The 22,575-nt window shown below is 31.1% G+C and overlaps 1 protein-coding gene across 1 annotated transcript in view; it reads right to left on the minus strand.

Moving 5' to 3' along the window:
- The window catches only part of LOC113393467 (RYamide receptor-like), a 51,925-nt gene that overhangs the window by 6,030 nt on the left and 23,320 nt on the right, over positions 1–22,575 (minus strand). The window contains exons 2-7 of the mRNA XM_026630355.2: positions 15,461–15,555; positions 13,881–14,083; positions 13,119–13,267; positions 5,341–5,462; positions 4,766–4,860; positions 3,684–3,809 (exon numbers count right to left, since the gene is read on the minus strand). Of these exons, the coding sequence (XP_026486140.1) occupies positions 3,684–3,809; positions 4,766–4,860; positions 5,341–5,462; positions 13,119–13,267; positions 13,881–14,083; positions 15,461–15,555 (790 nt within the window). The remainder of the gene's footprint in view (positions 1–3,683; positions 3,810–4,765; positions 4,861–5,340; positions 5,463–13,118; positions 13,268–13,880; positions 14,084–15,460; positions 15,556–22,575) is intronic.

Genomic DNA, 22,575 nt, shown 5'->3' on the forward strand with positions numbered 1-22,575 from the left:
TGATAGAACGCAGCCTTGTGGAACACCAGCATTGACGAATTTTTGGTCGCAGCATGCACCGTCGATATCGACCTTGATGCTCCGATCTATCAAAAAGCTGGTAATCCAATTGCATAATTTCCCGGGAAGGCCATAGGAAGGAAGCTTCGAAAGAAGCGCTTTGTGCCACACACGATCGAAGGCCTTCGCTATGTCCAGATTGGCTAATGTACTGGCGGTCACTAATCAGTTGGTACTCCTCTAGATACCACAGGAGCTGGCAGTTTACAATGGACTCCATTACCTTGGAGAACAAGGGGGTGATGGCTATAGGCCTATAATTGGACGGGTCTGAGCGGTTACCCTTTTTAGGAATCGGATGCACCAAAGCAGTCTTCCAAGAGACCGGGACGACGCCTAATGCGTAGGATTGCCGGAAAAGACGCGTTAAGACCGGCGCCAACTCGGGAGCACATGTCCGTAGTACGATTGGAGATATGCCATCGGGTCCACTCGACCTATGAATGACCAAGGAAAGAAGTGCTTTACGAACTGCACTTTGCCGGAATTTAACCTCCGGCATCGTGGTATCACACCGCGAGATTGTTGGTGGTGACTTTCCTCGGTCATCCAGAGTCGACTTCATGTCATGCTGACTTGTAGTGCTACACTCGGCGGCAGCCCACGAAATGGGGTCGTGAGTACCGCGCAACCGGCACTGTACTCTGCATGAGAAAGTGGTCCGACGAGCCCAGAGGGGGATCGACGATAACATGGTAGCCATCCGGATGGGAAGTCAGCAGAAGGTCCAACGGGGAAGGTGTATGATCCTCCACGTCTGGTATTCGCGTTGGCGAGGTGACTAGTTGTGTCAAATCATATGCTAAAGCGAAGTCGAGAACAGATCTACCCGCATGATCGGTAGTGCGCGATCCAAGACATTCGGCATGGTGGGCATTAAAATTGCCAAGAATTATGATCTCTGCGGATGGGATCTTCTGCAGCACGGAATATGTAGCCATTTGGACGTGCTCAACCAGTCGGTCGGTTTCGGCATTACCGCTATGGGACCTATAAAGGCACGCGTAGATTCGCGGATGGTCGTCGCAGTCTACACGCAGCCAGATAATCGATAGGTTCAAGTCCCTTCAAGGCTGCCGAGGCGTCGAGAGCAGATATACATTTTTGGAGAGCTGATAAAACGGTTATGTTTTTAAAATAATCTGCAGGACTAGTTTCATAATGTTTTTTTTTGTTTTTAAGGTTTTTTGTGGAAAAAAAATTTAAAATAATAATTTTTGCCGTCTCGCATTTTTAAATTTGGACAGATAATTGACAAAAACCAGTGTTTATTCGTTTTTATAAATCAGAAGAAAAAATAGATTTACATTGATACTTTTTTTTAAATAAATTTTTGAAGTTGCATATTTGACTTATTTTAAAAAAATCTAAAAAACGTTATAACTCAAAAATGGTTAACTTTTGCACTATGCACATGGGGGTTAAAATTATCGCAAATAATGACCCCTATCACCTCCTAACGGAAATACGTCGAATTACCAATAACCCTGTATAATACGTATTCAGAATGATTGATGAAGTTGGAGAGCCGCTAATTCATTCATGCGTCGTATTAAAGGCGTAAACGTTTATGAAGTTTCAAGAATAAACAATAACTATACGAAACTTTTACCCTTACTGTATTGTAAGAATTCAATAAAATCTGACTTCCAAAAGTTAAACATATAGGCGTAAAGTAAACGAAGAATAGATTATTATAAACTCTCTCGTTGTCTCTCAGAAATAAGTAATAGAAAATTTAGACGAAATAGCTTAAATCCAATTTGGTACTCGTATCTCGACGACCCAATTTGGAAAAATCTGATGAAATTGCACCAAAAATCTTGTAAGCTCCTTCACTCGAAATTGGCACCCTCTTGGGGAGATTACGACTCATCTCTTATTGATTATCTACCCACATACACTCGAACAGAACATATTGAAGTTTATACTTATTACGTACAAATACTTAAAATATTTTATTAGAATACAGTTATCGTTAACGTAGTTGCATTAAAAAAAAATAGTACCATAAATAAAAAAAATCTACTGCTTAAAATAAGAGTCCATTTTGACAAATATCGTACTCGATGGTAAATGGTCACCACCCTCGATTTAACTTTGACGTTCAAATCATACAAAACAAAGATATTGCCGGAAAATAAATACGAAGCAATTTGTTAGTAGAACTCATAAGTGGGTGGTACTTTTGTTTCTCGCTCCTAAAACGCATTAAGCGTTTTCTCTATTGTAGGATAAGTGAGGAGGGATAATGAATATTAGAACATACATATTCGGTGATGTTTGGAACAGCGCTACTATTATAATTGATATCTTTATCCTGACATGACAAGAGGTTTTTGTGGTCTGTTATTTAATACGTATGCGAATTTTGTACATCGGTAACATGAAACAACCGTATTTACGAAATCGATTGGCGAAAGTCATTTGTGCCTAAAAAAATTAATTTTTAACGTTATAATAAATTAATAAATTTCAACAGCGTTTCTAAGGACAACAATAGTTACAAGCGGTGCGAGCGGGACAGAAAATAAATAAGTTGTGTACGACTAGGATTTTCGTTTTAAGGAATACAGAGCAGTTATAACCCCTTATAGTGTTTTTCAAAATAAGATTTTTATACGATGGTTTTAAATCAATTTGGTAAAAGCAACTCTATATTATAATCCTAGCGGTTACCCGCCAGCTTCGTTGGAAATTAAAGGAATTCAAAAATCAATCGCCTATAACCATCGACGGACGATTCCGCTTCGATTAGTCATAGCCTCATACCGATACTTTCAGTAGTTTTCTCGTGACGAAGTCGGTCATATTCGTAAATACGAGGTTAACCGATGCATAATATTTATTCTAAAGTAATGAAATAACATATCATATTATGACACGTGTGCGAATTAATGTAATATAATGTAACTGGATTGTGGCGAATGTAGCGAGATTGTAAATAAAAACGCATAAAGATTCGAATTTGGAATGTTTTTAGGTTAGGTTGGTTATAATTAACGGAAATTATTTTTTTAATGCTTCATTCGCAATTTATAGTCAGTTTACATTCTCGCTAAATTTATTATAAACTTAAAACTATTATCCTCATCATCATGACATATACAAATTAAACTTTTAAAATACATACATACATAAACACAGCTCTATTATATATTCTTCGATTATATTTTGTGTATATAAGTTTACAAGAAAAGAGCAATTGTGTTATTTCGTTTTGTCCCTATTTTAATATGAAACAAAAAAGTCCTGATTTTGTTTCGAGACTGTTTAAGAATACCCAACAAATACTTAAAAGGTTGCTTTCAAGAAACATATTTTTATACTTTCATAGAAATATCATGTATAAAAAATTCTGTTCTTGTCATTTTGATTAGTTAAAAGATTAATAATACCACTTTGTAAGTTTAATTTAATGCATACATCGTATACTTATCAACAAATTGTAATTAAAAAATTAAACGTTTTAAAATTTATATAAGCTATTGTTGTGTACCAAATTTTAATGAAATAAAAAACGCAATTTTGTTAGTCACAAACTTTAGAACGCAAAAAAAACGCATTTTAATTTTATAATATCTCAAGAAATAAGGTCGAATTTTAATAAATAACAACCTTACCTTCTTCTTGTTTTTCATTTGATTTGCATCACGAATTTCTTGCGCGTTGCCAGGTGCACGCGCACCCCATAACTTCATCGCCATGTGTGCGTAGGCGAATGTTATCACGAATAGTGGAATGATATACTGTACAAAAAATAACGTTATTGTTAAGATACTTTATTGTAAAACACCAACAGAAATCTTAGGAATAAACAATATGAATGAAATAATACTAAAAAAAAAACAGAATTACATATACATATAAATAGTAGATAATTTTTTTTTCTTTAAAATATAAAACGCTTGAGTATAAAAAAAATATTTAAAAAAAAGATTTAACTCGAAAGCTAATGGTTTAGTCCCGCTTGAGAACAGTCTATATGGGCATTTATCCAGGACGATACCAGCCAAGATTTTCATCTTAAAGTGGTGCAGTCATAAAATTATTGATTCATAAAATTTACTTTAGTTTCTGGTAATTTATGATATCATTTTAAAGTAAATATTCTGAAGTAAAATAAAAAGAGTTTACGTGTTTCCTTATTAAGGATATTTTAAAATGTTTTTATATTCCTCGTATCTCTTAAACAAGAATGGTAAATAATGAAATAGCTTATTTATAAAATCAATAACCATGAAATCATTTACAACGCCGACACGATATTATATCCCAAGAAATAAATATCCATAATATAATTCAATTTATAGTATAGTAACGATTTAGTCAAACTTTGGTATAAGCTATTATAGGAACTCCACAATTATTATCATTAGCCTCGCAACGTATTGATTACAAAATAGTTTGATACAAATAACTGTCACTGCTTATTACTGTATCGTACTTTTGTTATCACTGTATATACACGGGAAGTAAATATAAACTTATAACACTAAATTAAGCTTCTTCGCAAAGTAAATACATTTTTACTGAACAAAGGTATTCAATTTTGCAATAAGACAGGAGTACTACTAATATGATTGTAAATACTGTATATTTTTATGTAACTATTGTCGTAGATTTAACAGCGTCGGATACATTTGATTTAATCTTGATGATTAAAAGTATTTGAACATTACGTATTTCGATTTTAGATACTTACTTGAAAAATATACAATAACAGTCTGTATATAGCTAAAGAATGAGATCCGAATTCCGTTGGCTCACAAAATGGTTTCTCATAGAATAGCTTGGAAACTGTAAAGATAATATAACACTTGAATTAATACTGAATAATGTTAAATTTCAGATAGCATAATTAATACACAATATTTAACTTGTTATAACATAATATTAATAATCTTAGTAAAGTAATTTAATGGTACACTTAGTTTTATTAAATTAAACAAAGATTCTGTCTTGATATTTAACTTATTCCAAAATATGCTCAAAATGTATGAGTATTAGTCTAGTTAATTAATTCTGAATTGACTTGATTTAAAATTAATGTCACGAAAATAAATTTATTTTAAGAGTAAATTTATTTATAGTAATATAAAGTATTGTCAAAAAAAAATGTTTTCTTAATTAAATTTGGATCTTATCATACACATAAACATTTAATAGCACTGTTTCATTTTTCAATATTATATTTGTATTACAAAAGCAAAACAAAGATTTCACTTCATAAATAAAGTCAATTGAATTGTAAAAAAAAAAAAATATTTTAAATTTTACCCGGCTCTTGTTCTTCGACCATGATCACTTCCCACGACATAGCCATAGGTGCAGCTAGCGATAAGGCCAGCACCCATATCAACACTATGATCACCTTGGCAACTCGCTTGGACGTATGTGCGCTTAAAATATATTACTAAGTAAGCAAAATTACTATACACTTATATTTATTAGGAAATAAATGAAAACTAATTGCTAGCTATAACTATATTTTATTGCATACGTAATAATTCAATTAGGTTCATAAGGTATGTATATATAGTATAGGTAGGTGAAAGGGGAAATGGAATCATCATCATCAGCCCGTAGGAATGTAGTACACTTGCTTACTCACCTTTTAAAACGGAACACAAAAATACTAAGCACCCATTGCTGTTTGGCGGTAGAATATCTGAAGATATATTTATTATAGGGATATCTACCCGGTCAGCCTTGCCCAAAGTCCTACCACCAAGTAAAAAGTTTATTTAAAGTAAATGTACGCGTATATATAAGACCTGATACAACGCATTTTTAAAAATACCGCATATATTATAGACATTTACGATCACAATAATTTTGCAAATAACTTATTTGTAATACTTAGAGAATGCGAATTTCTGGGTTGTTTAATATATAGCGGAACACTTCAAGATTAATTGACACATCAAAATATTATTTTAAAAGACTTCGTGATAATCTACAAGAACTAGTTTTCGTAGATTTAATGAATAACCAGACTGTTTTAAAGACAATATTGCTTAAATAAAAATGATGTATACTACCTCGAAAGAAAATAAGAAGGGAAAAACATTACTTACGGCGTGCAATCACTCTGTACGCGAATGGAAAAAAGCCACGCAAAAAGAACAAATTTAAATTTATTCCATATACTAAAACTGTACCAAACAAATGAATTGACATTATTTATGTGTGTATAAAATACATACATAAGTCAATCTAAGTAGGTACATCATATACCTTTATTATTTTTGTTTTTATTCTTGCGTAATTTTTTTTACATGGGGTGAATAAGTATTTATACATATTCAATGTTTCAGCAACGAATAACATTATAATTGTATGTTCTCTAATCACCCGATGCGCTCATCATTAAACATATTGGTTTACGTAAAATCGAGGTTTAAGCGAATAAACAGACAAATCTGTATTTTACTCTACATTTATTAAAATTGGGGTGGCTTTGTGTAAGCAAGTCTGGGTAGGTATCGCCCACTTATCAAATATTTTATCGTCAAACAGCAATACTTAGTCGAGTTGAGTTTCGATTCGAAGGGTGAGTGAGTGAGCCAGTGTAACAGGCGCAAGGGTAAAAACATTTTAGCTCCCAAGGTTGGTGGCGATGTAAGGAATGGTTAATATTTCTTAAAGAGCTGATGTATTTGGGCGGTGGTAACAATTTACCATCAGGTGGCCCCATTACCTGTTTACATATATTAAATTATAAACATATTTACTTAGCGTTAGGGCAATACGGCACGCCTTCTTTCTGTCATCTTATCGATCATTATTTCAAACATCTTGTAATAGCTTCAAAAATAAAGTCCAAATGTTTAAGTAGAAAGTGAGTGTCGAGTTTATTATTTGTCAAATAAATTCAGATCACATCAATGAGAAATATTATCATTTTTATATCTTTGTTTTTTAATAAAAATACTAGTGTTTGCAAAAAATATATATTTTATGTTTATATATAAGAGATTTCATATTATTGTGACTCATAGATTACCAACACACATAAATACAACTATAAATATTTGGCCGCAAAAATCTATAACTTGACGTCGACTTAGGACGAAAACAGTCAAATCCGCTACGAACGTTACGAAAATATTTTTATAGGCTGATATTTTCTTTAGAGTTTATTTTTATTCCTCGCACTAAACTGATCATTCCTTGAAATATTCTGCAAAATCTTTAGGATTATTTTTATTAGTAAAATAACTAAATTGAAAAGTTTATTTATATTCTTGATCTTGTTATTACTAATTTTTTTTTAATATAGAAATAATAAAAAGATATAATGTGTACTCGAGACTAAAGGTATATTAAATGTTTCCGAATAAAATGAAAAAAAGGCAATGTGAGTTTATATGCTACATCTTAATTTAATATGCAAATGAGGCATCATCTTTATTTTTCTTATGTTAAAAATAATTCAAAAGATTTAAGTAAATGCAAATTGAATGCTAAACCACTCACTCTCAATAACCAATGGCGGCTTAGGTCTATTGATTGAAATATGAACGCGTATTAGAATTTCTGGTGGAACCATTTGTTTGGATTTCAAGTAAGTAATTTACCGATATCGTGCCTCGGTTCAAAGACCCGAAAACGATTTTAGATATCTTCTTTATTATAAATATCAGAAAATACAATAAAATAAGGAGTGTATGTTTGAATATACAACAAAAATATTATATTTTTTTGACGAGCGAACTTCCCGAAGTTGATCACGTCTCATTCGGTGATCTAGGTGGCCATCCTATGGGACGTTAACAACTCCACACTAGCACTGCACGAAGTCACTCCCTACAACGCCCTCGCAGTCTGGGATCAGAAGATGTTATAGATCCTTTTTACTTATTATTTCTTCTCCGGTTGGAACACGTGAATAATAACCGACGATTGCGGGTAAAACCTAGGCAATCACCATTGAATTTTGATGTAATTTGTTTTAATAAAAAATTTCGTGTTTCGTGTAAACCGCCTTATGTTGAAAGAAAATATGCCATAGGTATGCTCAGTCATCGTTGGAGAAGTATGATACAATAAGATTCTTCTTCTAATTCTTCTCAAAGAAAGGAGTCCTTAACATAGCTGTGGGCCATTTAGAGACTATGTACGTTGTATTTATTTCTTATAGCACTCATTGTCCTTTTCATTAAACTATGAACAAATTACTTAAAATGTAGTATAAATGTATTATAATGTATTTTTGGATGAGAAAGATACAGGAAATGCATACCTTTCGTACTATTTCTTCAGGAACATACAATAAATAATAAGACATTAAACGATTGCAAGTACAGCGTTTTTGTTTTTGTGTCCGTGTATATATTATACAGAAACGTATCTCTATTCAACATGCTTTCGTATTTAGCATAAATTAATATTGTCTGTGCAAGTATATGTTTAGATTACATTTACAATACTTCTGTATACTAATTCTATGATAAAAATAAATAACTTTCATAAATTGTTTTGCAAAATAAATGGCTTGGTAACCTTATTGTTTTAGCTATTATATATTATACTATTATTTTATTCATAAATTGCATATAGTGTAAAAAAAGATAAAAAAGGTAGCTCTATTAAGATATATAAGAAACAATTGGTGGGCAAAAGCGCTTTTATCAGTCACAACTTTATAACAAAGACAACTTTTGATAAAACGAGTTAATTAAAGTGTAGTTCATATAAAAATAAAATAAAAAATAAGTTCATATATCTGTATTTATATATATATAAAAGCGAAATACCACTTACTGATTAAACACGAAATCTCAGAAACTATAACATCTACGCACTTGAAATTTGGCAGGTAGGTTCCTTATAGGGTAGACATAGTGTAAACCGTTAAGAACGGATTATACGTAACTTCACCCCTAAAGGGGGTTAAACGGTTGGGTTGGAAGTTTGTGTTTTTCGGAAATTTCGCGCGGGTAACGCGGCTGTTTCAGCTATTATCCTTATAATACAGGTAATAATATTATCTATGCTAGTAATTAATGACTATACGTTTTCAATTATATTATTTTTTTGGACAATTACACTTTCAAATGACTATATTAAATATGACTCAAAACGTTATTTCTTATGGTAATTTAGTGTCCTATGAATGGAAAAAAATATATAAATAAAATAATATTAAAATATAATTAAATTCTAAATAATTACTATATGTTATAAATTTTACTTAAAAAAAAGTTAATGCAAGACGTGTACTGACTACTTCCTTATTTTATTAATATCATGATCGGAATATAAATAACTTTTGAAATAAAATTTTTCTTCGAAGAAAACTTCCAAAACTAATCCATTAAAGTTTAAAGATAGTCTTTAGAATGCAAATAAAATATAATTAGACATCTACTTATTTTTTATCTGTAAAAGAGAAGTAAATTTTTCATAGCGGGAACACGGCTTTATTTCACCACTGTAATATTCATTATCAAGTTATATAGTTCTACATTTAACTGTTTAATATTTTATACAACTGATAATAACTAAAATTATTAATAATTTTATATAAATATAAATAAGTTGGCGAATAGACTCAGCTCTGCAGCCTATGCGGTAAAAAAAATTAGACTTTTGACTGATGTGGATACGGCTCGCCTTGTGTACTTCAGTTATTTCCACAGTATAATGTCGTATGGCATCCTACTCTGGGGTAATGCAGCTGACATTAATACTATTTTTGTACTGCAGAAGAGGGCTATTCGTGCAATTTATAACCTGGGCCCAAAAGATTCGTTAAGAGATAAATTTAAAGAAATTAAAATAATGACTGTCGCTTCTCAATTTGTTTTTGATAATGTTATGTATGTACGCAAAAACATAAATGATTTTCCCAGAAATTGTGACGTACATTCTATTAACACTAGGAACAAGAATAAACTTGTTACTCCAAGTACCCGATTACACAGGGTTAGTAACTCTTTTTTGGGGCAATGTATACGTTTTTACAACAGGATCCCAGAAAACGTTCAAAATTATTCAATTATAAAATTCAAAAGAATCGTTAAAGAGCGTTTGTGTGCTAAAGGATATTACAACACTAATGACTTTTTAGTTGACTGCACACCTTGGGAATGAAATGATCGCTGGCTGTTTCAAATAACTAAAATATAATAATTATTGTACATGCAAAATGAAAAAAAAAAAAAAATATCCCGCTGAGTTTCTTTCGCCGGTTCTTCTCAGGTCCGAGGTGCTAAATTCCGAACCGGTGGTAGATTTTTGACAATCAATAAGCAAGTGTAAACACTTCTATATTGAATAAAGATTTTTGATTTGATTTGATTTGATTGCTATTCGATGAATGAATGTATAATAGCTTGTAGCTATTTATATATATATATATATATATTTTAGGTAATAGGTAAATATAGATATATATTTTTTTTGTGAATTCGTATTTTCAGATCATGTAATTCTTATATTCTAGCAGCGAGCCTAATTTTTGTAGGGGTGCGGAAATAAATATTCCAGAGCAATGGCGAAGCTTATCACGTTCAAAACCTCGACCTTCATCTAACGGACGCGAGAACAAAACAAATTAAACGAAATAGCCGAAATGGTTAAGAATTTTATGTCAGCGTACTGAAGTAATTGTTTTGATTCCAAACGTTTAAAGGAACGATTTTATTGATTTGAAACGAAAAACGATGTGTATTTATTAGTTGTTCTTACGGAGTCCAGCTTTAGAAGGAATCATTTAATAACATGATATCTAATACAATACACAAGCAGAATCACTCACTACAAGTAAATGCAGATAATCACTCAAAGTTAGTTAAAGTTAACCAGAAATAGTATGTTTCTTCAGACAATAAATAATTTTACAACTCACTAAGTATATATAATATGTAGAATCTGTAAAATTAAGTACAGAAAAAGAATATTAAATTAAAAAAAAACCATATTATTTTCCACGCCATGTGCTTTTTACGCATAAAATTTAATTAAAGTCAATTATTGACGAGTAAAACAAAATCCTAACAAGATGTAAATTTATTTGAATTTTTATGGTCTTTCCTTATTCCATAAATTTAAGAAATAACGTAATATAAAACCAAAGTTGCTCGGTTTCAAGAAGATTTATGTATAATCCGATACTTAATAAAAGTCAAATAAAACGTCGTAAATTTATATATATATTTTTTATATTTATGTACATATTAATTATTAGGTGTAGAAAATTCTCGGTGTATAACTGTTAATAAGAAATAACCAGTATAATAATAGCATATTTTCAGGATATGTGTATGTAAATGTGAGTCATAAGACAAACAGTCCTAAATACTTCATCGAAATACCAAGAGACCAGTACAGTTAATAGAAAACTTAGAAAGAAAATCACGCCCGTACCCCAGGTGACGTATTTCCAATGTTGCGTTGCAAAACGTTGAATAAATGTAAATCTTCGTTTATAAATCTAAAGAGGTACCTATGCTTGATGAAATATGTGTAAATTAGGTGGTCTGAGGACGATCACACGGAAGCTTCTCGCTGCCAATATAAGCATTCACCTTCAGCCCATTGCAATAAATGACTTCGCGTTGTGCGACATAGATTCAAGAGAATTGGGGTTAAACTATTATACTCCGTTGAAAACGAGATATTTCTATATAGTAAGAGCTAACAACACCGAGTGCTTTGTAGAATAGGGGAACGTTCAGCTGCATAAGGGGAACGTTAAGCTGATTTATTGAAATCTGGAACCTCCATATTTCGGTAATAAACAGCTATTAATTCTTTGGATCGAATGGAGTTGATATTTATCAATAATTTCACATTGAATACACAATATTGGTACACACTAGGAATCCTAATTCCTTAGATAAAATTGACGTGACGGCTCGTGAAGAAAATTCAAAGTTTTTAGGTGACTTCGCTCTCCAATTTGGTCATGTGGAAATGTACATGGAAGTCGTCGGGATTTATCGTTTAGATCGGCAGTTTGAAGTTTCGACTTTAATTGCATAATGTATGTCTTGAATATTCTCTAGCAATAAATCAGGCCGTTCTACAAACCTAGGCATGTTTTCATGAGAAACACTGACATGACTACTGATATTAAACATTTTTACTTAGGCTTTTACGTTATAAGTATAAATAAATTATGTTTTGTTTGTTTTCTACTGCACGTTCACGACAGCCTGGTATTTGGATAGGCTATTATGTCAATCGTTTATTTTAAATTCAGTGACAAAATCGACGCAAACGACTCATAGTCTAAGATCCGAACTTAAAACGACTTTCACCGAGCTGATAATAGAATGAGATATATTTTATAACAAGTTTAGTATATTAGAAAATATGTCAAGAATGGATTGTCTAAAAAAATCCTGGACAGAGTATTTTTAATTATTTAAAAAAAATGATTTTTAATTAAATGTTGCAACATCAAGATTACAAGAATATTTTTACCCTGACTTAAAATATCAAACGTATAGAATGTGCAGCCGTTGGGTTGCCTATTCTTTGCCTGGACAAACTGCTCGTTTGTTAGGTTTAAGCGGGTATGACGATGCCAGTTACCTTCATTTGCTTGATAATAGAAAAAAAATATATATATATAAATATTATCATTACTTAACTCAAACTCAAATTCCTTTATTCAGTATAGAATCATTACACTTACTTATTGGTAGTCAAATTAAACACTACCACCGGTTCGGAAAAGAAAATACACACAATAACATAATAATTATTTATTTTTATTCTTATTAATTTATTATTGATAATATTATGTTTTCTATACTGACAAATATTATATTTATTTTATTTTTAATGGATTAATAATTCGGTTTAAAGTAATTCAATTTTAATAAAAATTATATTTGATTATAGCACATCAAAATTAGAACCAGTAAACTGGCAGATATGGCAAGATGTTTGATATAACGCACGAGAAAAAAATAGTAGGTAGTGTTACATTATGAACAGAAACGAATTTTCCACTCGGTTAATTCCTTTATAAAGCATTTTACAAATTTATTTCATTCAAACATACATTTAAGAGTATTCTCTGAACACTTCATACATACCTCAATGGAGTAATTATAGCCCGATGTCGATCAACGGCAATTGCAGTCAGAGTAAACACGCTGACGTTTACACTAAGTGCTTGTACGAAAGGACAGAATGCGCACATGAAATGTGGTAACAGCCACCGCTGGAGTAACGCAGCTTGAAACTAAAATTAAACTTTAATTTAGTCTTATATTAAATACAAGAACAAGAAAATCACGCTTGTGACATCAATAGTCTAAATTTAAAGCCAGTTAGTGAAACTACGAACCGAAGATACTTATGTAATATTAGAACAAAAACCTTCTTCGGAACGCGTTGGATGTTCTGTTATACAAGTTTTATGCTTATTGGATTAGTAGTTTTTTTTTCAGTTAGACATTAAAAACGTGTCCAAAATATAAATATTTTTACGAAAATATGTTACAATTTAGAAGACAAATATTGTTTTTGTGGGCATTCAATTTACCTTACGATATTTTCCTTAACAGCCAAGTCAACCTTTTCCTTAAGAGACACTTACTAGCTACTTTTTAGGTGTGTTTTTACCTTTTGGGTTTATTTATTAATATATTTAAAAAAATATTGACTAAATTGTCTACATAAGTCGCTTTTTCTATATATATTTTTATATTTTAACCAAGCTCCTACTGTAACACGCCATGACATTAAGAAACAGTTGACCGTTCCCGAACTCACGACATGACTTTAAACGCTTTCGGTACGAATGTGTGTATAAAATATGGTGAGTGTGTATAAAAAGTTGTATAAAAACTTACTTGGAATGGTACAGCAAATAATCCTATGACAATATCAGCTAAGGCTAAATTAGCTATATAACAATTCGTGACACTTTGCATTCGGCGTGATGTGCCGACTATCCACATGACGAGAAAATTTCCAACAACTGCCAACACTGAGATCGATCCATATAAGCATGACAGCAATACGATCAAACCCGTGGGAACGTCGTATAGTTTGTCTGTAAAAAAATAATAAAATTGTAGTACCTATAACCATACTAGTTAAGTACTAACAGTGATTATCTTTAATGTAGTCGATCGATAAAATATAAATAATACTTTTATGTTTTATATAGGATAATGTACAGATGTACATAAAAAGTATTTATTGTTTTAAAAATAATAACTAACTTAATACCTATTGAATTTGTTTCTTATTAGATACCACAAAGCATGAAAATTTACTTAATTTTTATTTAGATGGTGTGACACATACGCAACTGATGCATTTATAGAAACACATTCGCTGCGCGTAAATAAAATAAAACGGGCTTCAACCTCATTAAAAGTTCATCCGGAGTTTATATATAAACTTAGAAAAACAAATATCAAAACTTTATGATGGGAATATTATTAATACAAAAATTTCTCTAAAAATTGGCACTAGAAGGATATACTAATGACATTTATTGCTACAATTTTAGTATCAATAAATCGTGATGTTGTAAGGAAAACAAAGTGAGTAGTGATAATAAAAGAAGACGAAACGCGGCTCTCGCGTTTCACATAAAATGAAGGAACTAAACACATGTGGAATAACCAATGTTGTCAAAAATACATCACATTTCTCACAAAAATACAATTTATGTGTTTATATTACACATTCATGATACTACACATTTCAAATTATTGTTTTTAACAGAGTACATATAGTTAAACTCTTCGAATCATAAACTTTAAATTCTCTGAACGAAAATAAAAGTTCTATAACTTTGTTTCTCAGTTTTACAATATTGCTCCAAATTACTCAAATGAAATCTTGCCTAACGTTACGTTTATTTTAGTTTTTTTCTGGTATATAAACGCATAATCCTTGATTACTTGCAAACGTACCTAGCTATACTTCATTTTACAATACTTTCATATGACGGTCTTTTACCTTGTAGTAAATTTCTCAATTGTATATTTGTCTTATAATACTTCATTTTTGTCTAAAAATTCGATAGTTTAACACTTTTTATAAATTAGAACCTCATGAAATAGCTTTTGTTTTTATACTGCCAAATTTACATTTTAAATTCATATACGTGTTGGACAACCAGATTATTAAAGGAAATAAAAGCAAATAAAAAATAAATTTTGAAGGAAATGCTTTACATAGCCTAAAATTTGAAGCTATTTTTAAAATTAAATATCAAATTATAAGAGCTGCGATGGCCCGTTGGTTAGAACATGTAAATTTTAACTGATGGTTGTATATTTTAAGAGAGAGACACAAAAACCGCATTCATCTCGTACTCAGCAGTAAAGAAAACTGTCGAGGAAATCTACATATGGTGCATGAAAATTTGCCATGTATGTCGTCCCACTATAAATTAAATGTAAATAGATCATACCATATATATCATTTGTGGCATTGTGTCCCAAATATTCATGTATTGTCGCATTTGTTGCCCAATCTGAATCATCATCTTGTGTAGAGCTGGTCGCGCTGTAAAAAAATACATTTATAGAATATAGCAATAAAAATCATGGTAAATATGTAAGTCACTTTATACGCTTTTTATTTAAACATTACAGATTACAGAATGTTTCCTTTTATGAAATAGGTAGGTGGACGGTCACATAGGCCACTGTCAAACTCGCACTAGGGGTACACGTTTACGCATATATGTTGAAGTTTTCGTTAATTTCATGTGGAGTTTGAACTTACTTAATTTATTTAGATGAGAGACAGTGCGAGATCATTCTGAAAATTAAACATCAAACATGGAAGGCAATATTATGCTCGAAGACTAACTACAACGGTTATGGTAGCCTTTAATCACAATAAAAAGCAACGAAATTGAATTTAAGTTAAAAAAGTTATAACTAACATGTGACTGATATGAATAATAAATAATAATTTATTTTAAATATATTTACAAATATGATGCAAGGTAAACCTAAACTTAAAATTTATTTTTAATTGGTATGCTATTACGTTATTTAATAACATTGAATATAAATGATTATTATTTAAAGATTATAATTCAATTATAACAATGTAATTAAATTGCTTTGCTAAACTATTAAAATGGTTGAATATTTATGCTTCTCTTGCCTTTTTTATGTGAAAGTGGGATGGAAATATAATGCGTGAAGTTGTCTATTTCGACCGGCTCGATATTCGTCACGGTGACAGCGATGCTGAACTCATTCTACCAAATGCAAATACTTCATGAACGTTTTCTAGCAGACATTACGTTATTAACGCAGGAAGTATTGCAACTCGTACTAGGGGTACGAGTGGTAAGTGGTTATATCGCCAGAATGTGCTGCCAAACTGTGATGTTATGTCAGTTGTGTCTGTGGTTAATCTAATTTATTCTTCAAACCGAAACACAATAATCTTATATATTCATAGCGTAAGCCGATTATTTGTCCCAGTGTTTATGGGATGATAGCTGCACATAAGATCGGTTATGATCTCATTTTGAAGAGCTCCAGTCGTAGATGTGCAGAAAATTAAATAGGATTCTTGAGTGCAATTTAATAAATTGTTACAATTTAACAAAGGAAAAATTGTACGAAGGTTCTAAAAATCTTTTGAATGAGACCCACTAGTATTAAGTTACTGTTGGGTAGAATATGTTACGAGTGGCTGTTATATTTATTAATAATAAGATTTGTCACAGAAGTGTCTGCACAAAGCCAAGAACAAAACGTTTGTAAATCTAATTTTCCAAATGTTTCACTTCTGTCACGGGAATTATTCATAATTATAAACATTTAAATTGGTAGAAGTTTTAGGTTAAGGTAAGCACAGCCTGGATACCAATTATTGTTATAACAGGTCTAATCTTTCGGTTTTGCAATCCGAGCCCGTAATCATTGTACTTTAGTGTAGTGGTTTAAAGCATTATTTACATTATGATAGGTAATAGTTAGCTCATAAACCAATTTAGTAAATATTAACGGCTTTATTCTCTTGAATGTCGAATAAATGGTAACAAAAAGAGAAGAGATCAGTGTTTGACCGTGACAAACTTAAGTACTATAGATTTACAATAAACTTGCCATGGAGTCCTAGAGATAAAGTTGGCAAGTAGACACGTCTGGTAAAAATGTGTCTACTTGCTGACGCATTCGAAGTTAAGAAAATTATACTGTTTACTGATGTGTATTTCAATCGCCTGGTGTATTTTAAACGGACTCTAAATGTTCGCCAGTATTTGCTGAAAGCGCTTTCCAGTGTATTTGCATAGAGCATACAATAGTATTGAGCGTGCAACACACGTAATAGCCTAATTTACCCATTTTCGACTATATGCCACTAATACGACGCAATTCCAGCTGCATCGTATTTGATCAGTACATATAACCATCGTTTAAATGAGTACATCCTAATGATACTTTCAATAGGTTTCATGCGCAGGACTCGCTTTTAGCTTCCACCGAGGCAGTAAAACAGTCGATGAAAAAATCCTGCTAAGCTTCTTTTGAAATCGGTGGTTGATTTTTGACAATCTCAAAGTAAGTGTTGTGCTTAGATGATTTTACAAAAAGAAGCGCGTGATTTCGAGCAACAATGGTTAGGTACACATAAAAATTAGTATTTATTTATATAAGTAATGCGGACGGCACCTGGTAAGAATTATAAACTATATCTTATTTACTTTGATCAGTAGTCTTTTATCAACGCAATATTTGTAAGCTCAAAACTTATTTCTTTCCTGTCTACGATAGACCCGATCGAAATATGTCCACAATTATAGATATGATTTAAAAAAATAATGATTTTTAAGTCGACAACATATATCCAATACATATATCCAAAATTCTTATAGTCGAAATGTTTCGATATTAAATCCGTGAAATTCATGACATGAAGTTTAACGGGCGGACATGTTTGACGTTTACGGGCGCGTTCAGAAAGTTTGTTAGAAATAATAATTTCGTGTAGAGTTACGGTACTTAGTATATTTACATTTTTTTTGATTTATTTATTCTACCCGAACGAAGCCAGGTTTTCATCTAGTATAATATAATTTAATTCATAAATTTTCATATATTGCTTTAATTTCTCCACGACATTTCATTACAAAGGTTGTTTTATTAAGATCCCTCGAAATATTCTGTCACGTTAATTAAATATTTGTTTAATAACATTTTCATAACGAGTTAAGCGGTTCTTTATTGAACATGGCTGAATGTTTAAATATACATGTTAAGATGTATGTCATCTGTATAAAGACTAAGATAAGATAACGATACAAAACGGTCTGTAATGCTTGGTTTTGACCGCAGGAAGTTCAGCTCATACAAATAAACTCCACATTAATCATAGAACATAATTGTGATATGTGAAATTGCCGACAGTAAATATAACATTTTAAGGATACACGAATCAAAATAGAGTGTTACCGTAAAACCGTTTTCAACATTTTATAATTGTGATACGAAGTTTTTACAGAATAGTACTAGGAATATAATGTAGAAATTGTCAATGTCTAAATCCCAATATCTATGATCGGATTGTATTATTATTAAAATCTATAGCTTAAATTACTACATGAACGAGGACTGGCTCTAGTGTGGGACGCTACAGGCGTTGACACGCTGGCCCCGTCTCATATCAGAGAACAAGGAAAAAGCTGAAGCGGACAAACGATCCAAATATTCGTGTCTTATTCTTGAATAGTAGTGCAAAAAGCATAATTAAAAGTAAACTCGCCTTATTGCCTCCACCGGTGACAAGAGGGCTGATTCGTTTTTTATCCATATGATCGGAATTGCGACTCAACGGGATAATGCTGCTAGCATTCTTGTCGCCATTCCACGCGGTCATGATTTAATTCAGTAACTATTTTTAATTCATATTTGTATATACTTAAGGACTTAATGTTAATAATTCTTATGTAAATTATTTTAATAAAAATTACAATAATACACAACAATTTCTGTACCTAAAATAGGATAGATTTTTTAGGCCCACAATTTAGCAGCGTGGTAGAATTACCTCCAAACCTTATCCTCAAATGAAGGGAGGCCTAAGCCCAGTAGGAGGACATTAGGCTGTAACTATTTTTTATTTAGAATAGAATAAAATATTATCTATATGACACATGATTATAATTAAGCGCGTAAGCCTTTGTAGGATTTAGTAGTTAAATAGATTGCGTAAAAAGCCTTATTGCCTGAGCGTATTTACTTAGTATAACTGAATGCACTCATTGAGGTCAATTAAAAAATATTTGATGCATAATGATATGGTATTACTTTCTATTCAAATATTTTAATATTTGTTATATTGTCATCTATTTTATTATTTATTTATATTATGGTTTCAGTCCTTCAATTATGTGTAAAGATCATTATTTATTTTTTTTTCGGCAAACAGCGGCATAATATGCTGCACAAACATTTGATACCAAAAAAAGTTGACGCCAACAAAGTTTCTACTGTTACATTAAAACATGGAGTAAATCTAATAAGATAATTAATAGATAATCAAAGTATATAAAACTAAGTTTAAAAAAAAAAAGTATTTTGAACTGTAACAAACAAAAATTATACCGTTTTTATATGTTACCGGTTTAGCGTAAGGACCGTTCGTTTATATTAAATTTAGTCAAGCTATACATTGTGTCTAATATAACTGGTTTTTAGTTGAATCATAAACACACCCTTAATAAATTACTATTATAAACTAATTATATTATGTATTGAATTTTAAATTGAATGTCCGGATTACAATTTTTCGACATCGTTCAATCCTTCCAGATTGGTTATGAACTAAATTTCCTCGTAACTTTATAGTGATACATACGTATGTTTACATACGTACTTAAATATTTGAAGAATAAGATCAGAAATAAGAAGTACGGATCAATAAACTTTACCACATAGATATAAAGAAATAATACGAGATCTTTAATTTTGAGAGTAATATGCAGTGATATCTTGCGTGACGCGAAATCGTTACCCGCTCGTATTCTCTCGGGTAATAATCTGCGTGATATTTATGAATAAGGGTTTTTCGAAATACCAACCCACTTAGTTCGTGCCAAAAACTAACCTTCTATCGAGGGAACATTACGTGTTGTAATGTACCGTGATCTCACTTTCGAATTCAAAACACGAGCTGACGCGACCCTCACTTTAGATATAATAACATCGACAAACGTTTTGTCGTATTAAAATATATTTTATTTAAGTAGAATATTATTACGAGTCGTTAGAGTAGGTATGACCACTTTATCAACAAACTATAAAAATCGTGAGGCAGGATTAAATAATCCAGAATTAAAATACAATAATAAAGTTTATTTCTAAAGACGTTGACTAACTCTTATCATTACGGAAATTAGCTGAACATGTTAATAAGGCTCTTATTTATTATTAAGAAAATTCTCTTTAATTAACATGACATAAGGGTTTCAAATCAAAACAAAATATATCGGCTTTTTTAGAGATAGTCTCGCATTAATGTATTAGAAAACAATAATTATTATTAATTGATTATGGTCGAATTGGCAATTATATTGGGCGATACTGGTATATATATATAGATCGGCACAGACTTTTCTCCTAAACTTGGATACCGATTTTCTTTAATTTAGAGCTTTAGTGTTATCAATTATAAAAAAAATATATGGAAATAAATATTAAAAAAACAAAATGTTCCAAACATGTACTTTAAAATATGTATTCCTCATTTTCAATGATTATGCTCAAATTTCGACCACTGCGCGAACACTACTCCAGCGGCAATAACTGTTTGAGTATTATTAAGTGTTATAATTAACTTATTGTTGCAGGTGCCTCATGGTCAAAATGTCATGGTGTCAAAATGTATAAAAATGCAACACAGAAGATAGTATAAAAACATCTTTCGTGAAAAAATACACTCGCACATATATAGTACCTTTATTCAAATAAAAATAAGCATTTATTCTGTTGCTATATTAAACTCACAAGATTGAGTCAATATGAAAAAAATTAATTATATATGTATTTCTTCAAAGCATTTCTTTTAATATCTAGTCACATTCTTTTTTTAAATGTTAGTGGAATTTCATATAACGTCTATGCCATATTCTTTGGATTCGCTTAATGATGATGAGTTTCACAGTAATGAAAACCACCTTTGTACGATAAAACACACCAGGTAAGCCATCCCGCATGTTTTATGATTCTGTACAGCAGCGTTTAATTATCGGTTTATCTTAATGGATATACCCATAGTCATAATATTAGTAACAGCTCGTGAATGTTGCACTAAGTCCTCTCCGTCTCGGGCATAGTTTGGGAATGAGTTCCACCACAATGCCACTTTGCATTTTCATGGCAAGATATCATATGATGTAGACTTACAATAATTATATCGTTTACGTGTCAACACGAGAGAAAATATATATAAAAAAATATATTTTGAAGCGTGTAAATACTGAGTGGCACTTGTCGAAACTTGAGATCGGCATCTTAGATTAAGATCTTCATTTTCTGTCCACCGAGCCATAAAGTTCGTAATGGATATTAAAACGAATGTTTTATAACAAAAAAAAAATCTCTGTTATTCTTGTAACTTTACATTTAGTAAATAACCGTAAAATAAATAATATTAGTAATAGCCAACCTGAATAATATGAAGTGTATTAAGTTTTGTATTTTGTCGTCAAGAAGATAATTAATGTATTAGTCGCTTAATCAGTAGGAAGTTGACTTCCGTAACAATGATTATTAGGATGTATGAGTACCAAAATACAGGAACATCTATGCCAAGAATTTCATATAAGCAATATGAGGAAAAATCGTAATCAGCGTAGAACGTCAGTGCAGGATTATGATGTCCTGAGTATTTTCGTACGCTCATTCGTTACGATTTACTATAGCATTACAGTCCCCTTCGTAAAAATATATGTGGACGGAGAATGTTACACGCATGATTTGTTGTACTTACTGATTTCTACTGTATATTCTTGGTAAATTTAATTTTTATGTACTAAATATATTTTATACACCGTCTCGTCGATCAAGTATTTATTGATCAGGCTTAGGATCCAGAGGTTTACGTTTGGTATTAGGCCAATAAAAAGTTATCTGACTTTTGTATAAATTTATCGTCAGCACAAGCCCAATGACTTAAATAATTGCATAGAATATGACATTGCACACACTTGTGGTTAGTATTTGCGAGCGGAAAGGATATTATGATTATTATTACAATGATAATATTTTTTTACTCTCTACACTTTGCTATATATTAACGAAATTTAAGAAATAATAAACTAATAAGGTAATGCTTAAAATTTAAGTTTACGAAATATATAGAAGTGATTTTGTGATCATAGATAATTTACTTTGATTCTGGCACTTAATCTTGATTCAACTCAAATACGACGATGAAAACAACTGTTTTTTATCAAACTTTAAAATATCATAAATCGAAAAAAAATATGATCTTAATTTATTATTTTTCTCTTTCAGATTTGTTTGATCTTTAAGCTATTTTCAAAAGATTCTATTT

Source organism: Vanessa tameamea, chromosome 6 (genome assembly GCF_037043105.1).
Source record: "Vanessa tameamea isolate UH-Manoa-2023 chromosome 6, ilVanTame1 primary haplotype, whole genome shotgun sequence".
Lineage (NCBI taxonomy): Eukaryota > Metazoa > Arthropoda > Insecta > Lepidoptera > Nymphalidae > Vanessa > Vanessa tameamea.